Source organism: Falco punctatus, assembly GCF_963210335.1.
Source record: "Falco punctatus genome assembly, chromosome: 3".
Lineage (NCBI taxonomy): Eukaryota > Metazoa > Chordata > Aves > Falconiformes > Falconidae > Falco > Falco punctatus.
In genome coordinates this window covers 86,511,319-86,525,216 of record NC_137582.1, presented here as the reverse complement: position 1 = coordinate 86,525,216, position 13,898 = coordinate 86,511,319, and the positions used below count along the sequence as shown (strand labels likewise).

Below are 13,898 nucleotides of genomic sequence, written 5' to 3'. Positions count from 1 at the left end.
ATCTGATTTAAAAAGCCAGTGAGAGCTATGCTTGGTCACCATACTGCGTGTGAGAACATGATGAGGAAGCCTATCACTCACAGAAATGCACATACACATCAACTCAGTCAGGAATACAGGAATGGCTGAATACTGCCAAAGACTGGGCTGAGCTGCCCAGCCTGAACTCATAACCGTGATGTAGAACAAACTGAAGAGACAGCAGAGCTGACCACGCAAAAACAAGCTATGGCCTAGCAGCGGCAGCTCTTTTCCTATAATCTTCCAAATAAGGACAATCCTTCTGTGATAGAATTGTAGAAAATGTTTCTCTGAAGACCAGGAAGTCAAGCCTTTGTCATCACTTTTGTCTAAAGAAATCCTTTATCCTCAGAATGAAAGGTATGCAATTACTTTTTCGAAGTAAAGAGAAAACCCATTTTGTCCCACTGATCTCCATGCTTTTAATTTTTCATTCCAAAATGTCTTCAAGAGCTTTGGGTGTTGCTGAAGTCAGATTTAGTGAGAGTATAATTCACTCTCTTTTATCCTCTCGAACATAAGTTGTACTTAACAATTCCTGTTCTCCACTTCTGATAGTGCCAGGCCATGACCTGATAGCTGTACAACAAATGTGTCCTACCAGGCCTGTGATTGCTTTCAGGAATATGGAAAAGACCTTTGATTAAAGTGCTTCAGGTTCTGTCAAAATGGAAAGAAAAGCAATTTAATCTTCTGTAACTTCTTTCTCCCTACATATAATTTTCCCTTCATGATCAATATAGTTATTAAAACACAATAAAGGCATAAGAATTTACTTTCTCAGCTACTTCAGACCGTTTGAGATGCCCCAGGTTCCCTGTAACATTTAAACAGAGCTGGCAGAGGTGACTTGTGATTTTGGGAGGCACAACAGACTTCCGCAGGGGAAGCCAGAAACACAGCAGGATTCTTCACTCAGCACAAAGGGATACTAAATATTTATTTTTAGGCAAAGAAATCAAACCCTAGCTGCCTAGTAGTTAAGCGCTTTTTTGAAGGTACTTGTCTATCAGCATGAAGGCAAGATGTTCACCTACAGGGCACTCCTCATCACAGACTAAGGCACTATATCTAAGAGAAGCAGGATGAACCGTCTTCTAGAGGTATGTCCAAAGGAAGCTGAGCTTGTGGTACTAGCTGCCTAAATTTTAAGTACCAAGTCAGATGAGATAACACTACACTGACTATGGGTCCCTGCACTGTCCCTATGATAAAGATGAGCTGATAAACTGATGCTTATGACAATCAAATAAAAGATCAAGGCACAGAAATCAGAATATAACTCCCCATACTAGAATTCAACTATTAGTTTCACTGTGTCTTTGCAAACCAAGGTGGCATCTTTACTGAAATTTATTGTCAAAACTCAGTGAAATACCTCACGAACGGTGGCACTGTTTGGATGGTGCCCCCATGCCAGAAAGGAGTCACTCAGAAAGTGAACCACAAAACACTGCTACCTGCATGTGCAGATTTCCAGCAGAGGTTTCCAGAATGAACACTGACCAAGCTTGACCATTTTGCTACTTGATGAAATCTGACAAGCTCACAGCCCAGCATAATACCTCTTCAGGCTATACAGCTGTGACTCAAACTGGGATACTTAGTTTCTGCTCCTGGTTTTCATGGATCCAGGTTAGCTATACGTTTCCAGTGCTAATATTCCTAACTTCCTGGTATTCCTAGCCCATTAAGAGGCAAGTTTAATACCATTTCTCCAAGTTTTGACCTTTGGGCAATGCAATTGATTACATATGCCGCCACTGGGCACAAGGATGACTCTAAGTGTGGTTTTCCACTCGGTAACCAAGGATTTCTATTCACTTCTCTGTTAAATGAGGCCATTAAGAGAAATGTATCTCACTAGTTTATGCTGCTGTCAGCAAGGGAAAATTGCTTTTTAATCTCTGACCCTCAAAATGAAATTGTACCCTGGAAAGAGATTTTATTAAACAAATGAAATAGAAAAACAGAAGAGAATATGTGATTTCCTTCTGGCATCTCTGAATTGTCACAGATCAGACTTGTTCGGCTTTCACACACAAAATCCTTGCCTGTGAAACACTGGATCCAAACCATCATGAATAATTTAACCAATATTCCCACAACTTGCCTTAATACAGTCCCAGTGCTGCATGACAAGGTGAACAACTGGTAAAGGCTACAGGTTACCCGCTTATCTCACCAGCCAAAGCAGCTTCATTAGGAATGCCTCAGAACTAAATTTGCTCCTAACCCTTCTGTCGTATCCTTCCCTTCTCCTCCACTCTTGCCTTTTCCATTTCCTCCTTGAGTGATTTGTGCTTAAATAAAAAGTGAGCTCACTATAGAAAAAAGTTAGGGTTTTTTTTTCCCTTCCTAAAATCCTACTGGGCACGGTTTATAACAAAAGAACGATTAAGCTACCACCTGGTGGAGTCGACTTTCTCTTTTTGATGGTACAAATGCAGAGCTGTTCAGCTGTGATCACAAATAACCTGAAAGATTTTACCTTCACATGCAAGAGCACCTACCTTCATGACTTCCAAAGCTCTAAAAAAATCCCTTACCCAATAAATATTTGATCACAGATCTATTATTTACAGAAAACAAAGATAGGTTTAAATAAATGTTATTGCTCACACCTCACTGAGGTTAAGTTGCTGCATTCATGCAGCTCATTTATCACTTGGACTGCCGCTGACTTGAACACCATTTCCTATGGTAAGCAGCTGTTTTGTAAATGGGCTGCATTACAATACAGTAAAAACCCACGCACAAACAGAAGTTGCTTCAAAATAAAACACTTTTAAATCTGAAACCCCAGCCTGTCTTTCACAGGGAGCAAGTGAAGCAAGGAAAAAAGGAAGTGTAAGTTTTATCCCAACCACCTGCTGCTGCTGCTGTTGCTGCCTGTTTGTTGAGGGAACATAAAGGGTGAACAAATTGAATTGTTTGAAACACTGCCCTCACTCACTGGCCACAGCAGGTTGCCAAGCCAAAAGGATCCTGAAAGTAGGGGCAGGCACACAGCAATGAGTTGCTTGAAGGCTCTGTAGCAATACAGACCATGTGGGAGCATATCTGACAGGTGATCCAGGCAAACATCCCTATGTGGAAGGTTTTGAGCAAGCTCGTCCAGCAAATTAGCAGGATCATTATAAGGGAACGGAGTGTTCGAGGCAGCAGTGTTGCTGACAGCCATGCATCAACAGGGGAGGACTGAGAGATTGGAGTTGAGAGTGAAAATGAAAAGATATGGCTTAATGGGAGAAGGAAGGAGAAGAAGGAAAACAAGTACTATGGAGGAGAAATTGTTTTGAAGTTGAAGAAATCAGTTCTTAGTGGGAAGCCCAGGCAGAGATTTCAGAATGGAGCTGGTGTGAAAGTGTTGCTGCAGGCTGAGAAACAGAAAGTAGAAAGGGACTGCAAATTGGTTGGGGTTTGAGAGATTCAGGCAATTTGGGGAGGACTTCTTTTACTAACTGAAGATCATGGCATGGAATCATGAGGACTCTGGATGGCAGCAAAGTTTCCTTTTGCTGCTGAAGAGGGGGATTAAGGCTCAGTCATGTTTTTACACAGTCACTTCAGTAATGGCTTTTGCTTGGAGTCCTTACAGAGCTTCGAGCTCCTATTGCAGCTTTACTTCAGCTCCCATCACTTTCACAGGCAGAAACAGCCAAAAGAAAGAATAGCTTCATAATCCCCCAAATAAAACTTCCAAGTGATAATTACCCAAAGAAGCAGCAAACTCAGCCACACTCTCACTGGTGACAGACACAGCTAAGCAGCAGAAACATGAGGTTGATTGTATACACTGAATCTTATAGTTCGCAGTAGGCCGCCATTACATCTTGGTCATGAATCTGCCTTATGAGCATTTAGCCTCTTCTCGTCCTAGGAGATTAAGTAGTTACAAAGCTGTGTTTGCATCGAGATTTCAACCACGCCAGTCCACCACAGCTTCACAGCATGCTGAGTGGCTGTGGCAGGAGATGTCAGGGTGCAATCCCATCATATTATGGTGCTAACTGACTGTACACAGTAGTTTTAAAATTATTAGCTTTAAGCAACTTAATGGCAGCTTGTCAGCATCTTTGGGCATACCCATAGGGAAGAGGAGAAGACAATCTTCATTACCATAGTATTTATAAGGAGCGACTGCTTTAAGAGGCTGGCATGACAGAAAATTTCAAAGACTCTGAGAAGGTGATTTTAGAAACTCAAATATTTGTTTTTGTGCTTTTTTTTTTTTTTTTTTTTTTAAATAATACCAATGAGATGTTTGTGCAAAAGTGGAAGCCAGTCCTTTATTAGTGGTCCCCAGGCAGTAAGATCTCTTTGCAAATGTCACAGATTTACGAGGCTTTTTTCCTTAAAGCTCCAGCCTTCAAAGTGCCCCTCTGTGTATTGCTGAAAGCTAGACCCAGGAATTGCTTCTTTGCAGGAAAAAAACCTCATTGTTCTTAGACTACGCAAGTGGGTCACTGAACTATTGCTGGCCTTTATGATGCCAGTGAATCCAAATTAGCTTGACTTCCACAGAGGATACAGGGAAGCAAAGCAACCTGCATTAATCAGGGCAACACAAGCAGCTCTTCCAAAACAAATTAGCTTCAACAGTCAGCACACAGAGTCCTTCAGTCAGTGCGGCCAAGCTGAATTTAGGCCAAAACTTCGCGTCAAAAAGAGTAACTGGTTTAATATGTATCCGCAGAGTCTGCATTTGTTTCTTTTTCTTCCTCTCAATCCATCTGCAGGAAGCTATGAACAAACCAAGCAAAGTAAAACTGCTCATCTCACCGCCGCCAGTGCCTCTCTGTGATGTCCAGCCCACCTAAGCTAATCTCAAAGGCAGGTATTGAGGCCATCAGGTGTCTACATCTACCCTTTTTTTTTCCAATAAAGGGATGGGTGATAGGCATAGGAATAACGTTCCCTTGAAAATGTTTGTGACGTAATTGCTGTCATTTGGATTTTAATACACAAAGGAGAGAATAGACATGGCCGGAGAGGCAGTCACCAGATCTATGTCAGACATCTCCTGTGAGATGAGACAAGTTGCATGCTGGAAGCAATTCCTCCTCCTGGCTGGTACGAAGGGAGTTCAGACACAGACATACATGTCTCCACCAAACACACTCACATTTGTTCCAATAAATCCCTATCTTCCAGCGAGCAGTTTGACCCATGTTAAAACCATTTTCTCCAGGGACATTTCAGGAGACAAATCTGGGCCATTGGTATCAGATGGCAAGGGTCATTATTTCTGCTTTAGGTCTGAGAGATAGGAGACCCTCACAGAAAAAAAGAGACCCTGAAGCAAGTTTACTGCAGGAGATTACTTCTTCTGGCTTCTCTCTGCCAGACTTGTTTGACTCTCAGTTGGTTTTTAAACTTGAATTTTCTAGTGAGAAGTAGGGCAGTAAAGTAAAACTGTCAAGTTTCTGTGACCAAGAGCAGTTTCATGTGGAAACAGGCCTCTGTTCCTCTGCTCTTGGTATCAATATCCAACATTTATGCTTTCATCTGCATTTTGACGCTGCATGTTCCTACAGACAATGCAGTGGCCCAGCTTAACTGTTACCTATAGTAAAAATAAGTTTAAGAACAAACAATTCTTCTGTAATGATAATAATTTTAAATGAGAGGGAAAATCCACTAATAATTAAAAAAAAAAAAAAAAACCCAAACAAAAAAACCCAACACCAAAACTACTGCTTTCAAAGCTCTGACGGCTCCCACTAAACCTTTCACACCTATGGGATGAACCATTTTTGCTCCTGATTAATTACAAGTTCACCTACCACATTCTCTGTTGCAGCACAGATAAAGCAAGTACCTCGCACCCAGTATAAATCAAGCAGCGCTCAAATCAGAACATATACGATGATTTACAACAGCAGGGAAAATTTATGGAAATAAAGTGAATATGACATAAGAAAAACTTTTCCTGCATCATGGATAGGCATAATGGGTATTGCTACTTTTCTATATAGTCCACAGGGTCTCTGCAATATCTGACCAACACGGAGTCCCTAGTGAATTTACATGGTGAAGCAGGGAAGTGCGACTGTTGGGGGGTGAAGCCTACAGCTGAGAAGACAGACTACAGGCAATAATGACTACAGGCAATAATGTGGCTGGCTGCCAATGATGGTAACCAGCATGGACCCAGGGACCTCCTATGGCATCTGAAGACCAAGAGCATAATGATAAACTGAGAATATGTGTTTTTCTGACCTGTCTGATTCTGCCTCTTGTAACAACAGTACTCAACCCTTTTGCTGAGACAACCTGCCTCATGTAAGATGGAGAAACACAATGGCTGGAATTTTCATTTTCTGTTTTGCCTCTATGTGACCAGCAAAGAGTTACACCTATGTCATGATGTGACCTCCATGTACACGTGCATTGAAAAGGGGGAAGATGTGCAGGCCCATGGGACAGGAGATGGCCGATGGCCGGGAAAAGAGAGGAGGGAAGCAGAATCATTTGCACAGCCACCTATTGCTCCCTTCCCCAGGCTGAGAGCAGGGGCTGGCTGCGGGCTGCACTGACCCACCCCACAGCCTTGTGTAGCTGGAAAGCTGGTGACCATGACCTAACTTACCATGTGTTTCCATCACATGTTCTTTATTACCCTTGTATGGTTTTGTGAGGGGCAAGTTGTTTATTTGTTTGGGTTGTGGTTGTTTTGGGTTTTTTTGGAGTTTTTTGGGTTTTTTTTTCTTTGTGGATTGGTGAAGAGTTTAAATGGGGGACATGAGAATTCACACAAAGTAATAAAACACTACTGTTCGCACACACATCTCAAGATGAAGGAGAACCCTAAAAAATGCAGAGGAAAGACCTCAGCAAGAAGATATTTACATTTGTTTAAACATTTATATCATTTCAGGGAAACGAAATGCCTTATTTTGTACTAGTTAAAGAAAAGTTATTTACTGATGCTTTGCTATGTTAATGTACAAGTTGGGACTGGTGCTCCAAGTTGTATTGCTGCATTGCATTATATGCAAACATTATGTTAAATAACCAGTCATTTAATCTTCATTCCTGACAGAATTCTGTTCATTAAAGTCTACAGTAGGTCTTAAACTTGAATGTGTCAGCGATGTTGGCATTTCTGATTTCTCAATTTACGTATACATTTGTCGATATAAAAGTACTATGTACACATACACATACACATATTTACGTACATATATACGTATAAATAGGAAGAAATAACAAATGTATGTAAGTCAGTCCACATCTACAGGACAATCAGGCTGTACTAGAGGCTGTAGGTAACAGCCAAATACATTAATAAATTGGCAGTTTAAAAAGGAAGGAAAACTACTCAGTAACATTTTAAACAGTCTGTGCTTTTGATCTCTGAAAAGAAGAGTAGAGAGGAAATTTAAAGTATGCAAAACTATGGCAGCTTGAAAGCAGTTCACCCACAAAGATACCTGGCTGAACATTCTCCCAAACCCATCCTAGATATTTCTGAAGCAGTCAAAACCAGACATACAAGCTGAAAGAGTGACCTATATGTGCACCGCATTAACCGTATGTATGCAAGTGGCACCAACATTGCTTCCTACAAAAGCCCTTCAGGGCTGCGTGATCAGGACTCTTCCTGTCACATTATGGAGAAAATGTCCTCTTTGATGTAAGATGAGCAGATATCACAGCACATAACCAAGAAGATGCCATTTGACAAAGCCCAAACAGCGGGCCAGCAATCGAAGTCACAAAAACTTCACCTCATTTTGTGCCCATATCTCAGGGAACCTTGTGAAAGCGGTGACAGATAGCAAGCTGGGGTTGCATGCATTTGTCTAGGGATCATCATCCAGCAACATACAGGGTAGCTACCTGTCCTCCACAGGCCATCTGGGTTGCACATTTTCCTTGGCCGCAGAATTTTTCTGGTATTTGTCTATAAAGGCTTGTTTCAAGGGCAAGGGAGACTCCAAAGTGTTTTCCCATGAATACCAGTTAGTACACATTTATGCCCTTAGCAGTGGTTGACTGGCTATAGCTTCATCTTGATCAACATATTTGAAGAATAAAGGACCTCCTAACTGGGCAGGCTATTTCAGCAGCTCCTGCTGGCTGAAGAAAGCAGATCCTTTACACTGTGCTGCATTCATTTTCTGCCTGACTACTCTTTGACCTTCTTAGCCAAAATTGTCATTAGCTCATTTGCAGCTTTGTGATAGGCTCTACTGTCAAGTATTAAATTTATTCTAGTCTCATTTTAGACTTCATGCAGTAAAAACGCAACAGGCTATTTTAAAAGCAAATGCGGCATTACATGCAGGGTGACACACACTGTTTTGAACAGATATACTTTTAAAACCAAAACAGAGGTGAAGACCATACTTAGGTATCAAAGTTCTACAAAAATTGTTCCTATTACCCACAATCAGCAAAGTAGGTTTCACCAGAAAATGAGCTGTAGATAATTTAAAAATCGTATTAATCCTGTTCGGTGGAATAAAATGTCTGTGGCACTTACTCCTTTGATCTAAAGTCCTGCCCCAGACCTTCAGAATTCATTGTGTCCAAGAAACAACAAGGAGGCACTGTGTCTATTCACACAGAACTCAGCTACAGCTTGTCACAAGGCGACAGATACATGAAACTCACTTCAGACTTCAACAAACCAATTCACAACTGAGATAAAAAGGAAACTAACAGCTCTTCTTCTGTCAATCCAGTGCAAGCAATAACAATTTTTTTCTTTGTTCACTTCTCCCTCCCCTGCCCCTTCATCCCTAGAAAGCACTGATTTTAACCATTGAAAAGTTCTCTCTGGTCAAGCTATTTTCACAAAGATTAATATGTGTGTGTGTGTGTGTGTGTTTTATTCTTGCTCCAACGTAGACAAAGAAAAAAAAGAAAACAACCCAACACTCAACACCAAAACCCCTACCCTCAAATTGCCTTTAAAAAGTGCTGAGCACCATTCCCATAGCCATTATTCACCAACCATATCATGTCTTTTGACAACTCAGTTGCTTTTGAAAAGCACTGTTGCCTGATTATAGGGAAATACTCCAATAAGAAGCACATATACACTTAAATGATGCACTTTTCATGATGTCTTTCCAAGAACAACAGTAGCTAATTGTTGAGTCTCCTACTGGGAAATGTCTTTTTAATATGCAGATCTCTTAATGACTACTCTAATGCAAACTGTCAATGCTACAGTAATTTAATCATATATCTATATCTATATATATATAAGAAAAAAGTTTAGCTCTTAGAGTATGCTTTATCATCTTTCCAGGTAGCACAAATCCAACACAGCCGCCAAGTGTTGTCTTTAAATACTATTACTCAATGTATCTGTAGGGTTTTTTAGACCCACTTACTTGGTGCTGACTGGCTTTTGCCAACTGCTCATTGGCTGATTCTACATTAGAAGATGCAGTCTCAATGTTGGCTTCAATACTATCTGCAAATTAAGATAATAGAAGATAATTACAGGGTAAAAATGTAAAACAAAGAGTTTATACCAACAGCAACTTACTCGTGGGAATAAAGAGATGAGCATCCTCTTTTTCAGAAGCTGTAGTACTACAGGGAAATAGGAACACCACCCATTTTGATGAACAACTAATCCATCAGTCAGAGGCAGTATGGCTGACAGGTCTCTGTGTGTCCCCAGATTGGATGGAATTTAGCAGCTCATCCCATTCCCAGTGAAGCCAGTGGGAAGACTCCAATGGGAAGACTGATAGGAATTCAAAGGAAAACAGCTCAAGACTGGCAAATTCACTAGATTAGAGTTAAACTACAGACGGGACATGGCAGACTGTATCTGAAACGATCTCATTATTAGAGCTCAGGGATAAGGTTCATCTGAGCACATGTGGGTTATTGACCACCCCCAGGTGTCTGTACTGGAGCAAGTGACCAAGGACACTATCACAGTCAACAGAGAGCAAGTCCGTATTGGACAGTTCATCCCACTATACTGTTGCCTGCTGCCGATCAGATTAGATGAATAACAACCTAAACTTCTGGGTCACATTTCCAAGCTTCAAGGGAGGTCTGTACAGCTGGCTCTGACAGATTGATAGACATTGCTGGTACCTCAAATTAAGGGAAAAGTATCTCAGCCGAGATTGCTAGCTCTGATGTTGGGGGAAGCTGAAGGAACCATGAGGAATTAAAATGTGACTAGAAAAGAAAGGTAATCAGCTACACATTGCAGCTGGCAGCCCACCCCCCACCCCTCCACTTCATCCAAGACAAGTATTAAATTTGACTCCAGGGCTGTGCTTAGAAAGCACGGCACCTATGGTATAAAACCTGCAAATAGGGATTTCTGTTTCTAGCAGAAATCTTAGAAATCTTGACCAGCTTGTCCCCTAAGAGATATGCAGTCAATAATTTCTGGCCACAACAGAAGGGTGTATGCACTTCGTCTGCTTCTGTGTGTTTTTGAGTAGATACACCATGGATTATATGAAAATGGTCAGGAGGAACTCAACCACAGCAAGAAATCTGAGAATAAGGTTCCAGGGGTTTCTGTAATCCTTGATAAAATTAATGCAAATTTTTCAACTGATGGTATTAGGAGTTAGATTAAGACATACTACAAAAGTTTTAAGTAACGTATCCTTTTGTTTTTGAAAGAAAAAACATTAATTATTCTAGCCACTTTCATGATGGGTAGAGAAATGAGGGTTTAGAGATAAACTGTGGAAAGTGGTTGTGTTCAGGTTTTGCCATTTTTCAGTGAAGTGTTGCACATCTGTTAATGCAATTTCGCATTTCTGATACCGCCACTTCAAAACAAAGGAAAAGAGCAAAGAAACCACAAATCAATAGAACCATGCAATAAACAAACTTGAGCTTAACATTTGGGAACCTCTTAAAATACTTATATTACACCTGGGAGACATGGTCTTCCATTCCTTTTATTTTAGATTATGTATGCTGGACTACATAAGAAAAACCTACCTGGCTGGCACTTTTATAGATTGATATAGCATAATTTTACTGTCTATATCCAATGATTCTCAAACCATTTTTATTAAGACATAACACCATGGACCTCGGTTGGCATTGCTGACTTCTGCCCAATTGCTTTCCTTGCATTCACGACTCAGCAGAAAGAGACAGATCAAAAGGTTTCTAAGGAACTCAACCTCTGTCTATAAAGAAATATTAAATTTTCTTCTACAGAGCCTTAGAAGAGTTCCAACCGCATACATGCACACATCAGCATGACAGCCTTGAAGAGTTTACTTCCAGCATTGCCTGGAGCTGAAGGCATTCCTGGGAAAGTGTAAGATTTTTTTCTTCTTGATACCAGTAGAAAAATGTGGTGCTGAACTACCAAAAATGATGAACAGAAACATGGCACAAGAGTACACTTCACTAAGCAGCATTTTTGCCATGTGACTTGGTCTACCCAGGGTCCACCTCAAACAGGAGTGCCTGAGAAACAAGGTGTTTCTTGTGAGTGAAACATGGTAGACAGATTTCAACCTGTCACTTGATAATAATGAGGTCCCTAGGTGAGTTTACAAGGAAAAACCTACTACCACATCTCCACAAGTGCTGTCACTGTCAATTGCTGTCACATGTCTGTTTAAAAAGAGTAGCTGTCCAAACTCCAGAGCTGGCCCTGACACCTTTCCAGCCAGACATTGAGGCTGAGCCACAAATCAATAATTGGTCATTCTACATATTTTATAAGAGTAGCGGTAGAGGGACGTTTGACATTTTCTGGTTAGAATTGAGAAATAGCTGAAAGGTGGTAGATCTATGGGCTGGATTGGCTGTGTAGGACAGAGGAGTGTTTTCTTTTTGTGTTTGCAGGTTAAGACAGTGCTGCATAATTGCCAGCTTTCTAATTTCCAGTACTGTGTATACGAGCCTTTCTGCATATGGAAACAACAGGGCACAGGGCAGAGAAACCAAAAGAGTTAATATGGCATTAACACAGGATACATCAGCCAGGATAACTTGTCACTCACTCGAAGTGACAAATTCTTCGTTGCATAGTTGTTGAAAAGTTATGGTTAAGCTTGACTACATAATGCATAGTTTACCAGCTTGATTTTGCCTAAAAAAAATTTGTAAACATTCTGTGGAAGTGCATAAGAAATAGCCACTGGAACACCACCAGTTGGCACCAACTGAAAACGAGATCCTGACCACTCAGAGTTTCAACATGCCATAGCTTTCCTATAGCTAAGCTGTGACACATGTTCGGATGGGGAGAAGAATAAAAAATCAGGTGAAAAAAAATGGCTAAAACCTAAGAATATACCCTTCTGGGACACCTGTTAATTTTAGAAGTACAAAGTTTGACTGTGGTTTAGGTTATGAAATACAACTTTAAGTAGGAAGGCACCTCCACATTTTAAGATACTTGGTGATGGGATTTGGAAGGGATATGGGGATTTGAGAAATCTGGAAGGGGTGAGGGTAATGTGCTGAACACATTGACAACTGCCTAATCAAAGTAACAGAACTTGCTCATGTATCTGATGTTTCCCAGGATCTTACTGCAAACACCCTTCACTGCTCAATGCCTCTTGAACGTTGAATGTCCTCAGAAAATTAATCAGTTAGGCACAGAAGAGCAACAGAGGGGAAATCCATGACAGATACCCTACAAAACCAAGAGTAATCTGTCTGTACAGGGGTACAGGGAAATCACAGGAGCTTAATTTAGCTTCCTTAAATGGCCCTCCAGAGAAACCTAGCACTTTCAGCTGCCTGCGGGGGGGCCTAAGGAGATTTGCTTTCCTTAGATAAAATTAAACACTGTGAACGCCCCCATAGCGCTGCATGGAATGGGCTAATCATATGTTATCCACTGTGTTTTGCAAACATCATCTACATTTTTCCCAGCACAGGCTTTCACAAGTAGGATGGATGTGTGCTACATGTCCTATATGAATTGTTGTGATGTTACAGGAGGAGGTTGGACCCTGGTGGCACTGTTTCTGCTCCCTTGTTCTCCTAATGGGGAAACACCAGCCTTGAGATAAGCAAACCTTCTAATTAAAATAAATAAATAAAACTATATATGTAAAATCTAAAGCAACTTGTAATCCTGAGACACTGGGGAAAAACTAAAACAAACAAAACCCCATCAAAACAGCTCTAAAACTCTATAAAAATGAGACATAAACATGTAAAACAATTTAACTAGTTATTTCTGGTGATTAACACCAGAAAGCAAGGGAAGGAAAGAGAATTTGGGTCAAATCACAAGGAAGAAAGTATTAAGTCAATGTTGTTAAACAGTCAATGATGAATGTGCCACTCAAAGCTATTTTAGTGCACTTTTGCTGAACACTAGTGATGGTTCACAGCTTCACCTTGCTCACTTTCAGGCTTCTTGCCAAGATACCTTGCTTGGGGTTGGAGAGGCAACTATTTCCAGAGGGGCAGTACAATCCTCAGTAGACTGAAAAAAACCCTGCTTCTTTCTCTTTGGCTTTGGTATCAAGGGACAGTGACTCTGTTCTCAAACAGGTGAGATAACCCAGCCCTGAGTCTGGGATTTTCCAGCGAGTCCGAATCCCACAACAATTTTCTGTCCTCATCCTATGATGACAAATTTCTGGTACAGCTTGAAAAGAAACAAAAACCTTAAGGCGATGTGATTGCCGGTTTATTAAACGGAGGGACAGGAGTGCACTAAAGCAGATGGCAGTTGCAAACAAATGCACCAAGGAATTAGGAAAAGATTTCTGATTTTCCAGCTAAAACACATCCTTTCAACAGGAGTAGTGGAGGAGACAGAGCTAACCAGTTTTTAGATGCAATTTGATATGATTTTATGACACACCTGTCACAGAGACAGCAATCACGATGACCCCCAGAAGTGTCTTTCAACCCTATCTATTTACGTGTCTTCTGAGATC

The 13,898-nt window shown here is 40.9% G+C and overlaps 1 protein-coding gene across 10 annotated transcripts in view; it reads right to left on the bottom strand.

Moving 5' to 3' along the window:
- TSNARE1 (t-SNARE domain containing 1) overlaps positions 1–13,898 on the bottom strand; it is a 515,090-nt gene that overhangs the window by 175,642 nt on the left and 325,550 nt on the right. For 9 of the 10 annotated variants that reach the window (XM_080380510.1, XM_080380511.1, XM_080380509.1 and 6 more), the window contains one exon: positions 9,375–9,457. The exons of the other annotated variant lie outside the window; for it this stretch is intronic. In XM_080380510.1, coding sequence (XP_080236636.1) covers positions 9,375–9,457 — 83 coding nt within the window. The remainder of the gene's footprint in view (positions 1–9,374; positions 9,458–13,898) is intronic. 10 annotated transcript variants of the gene reach the window in all.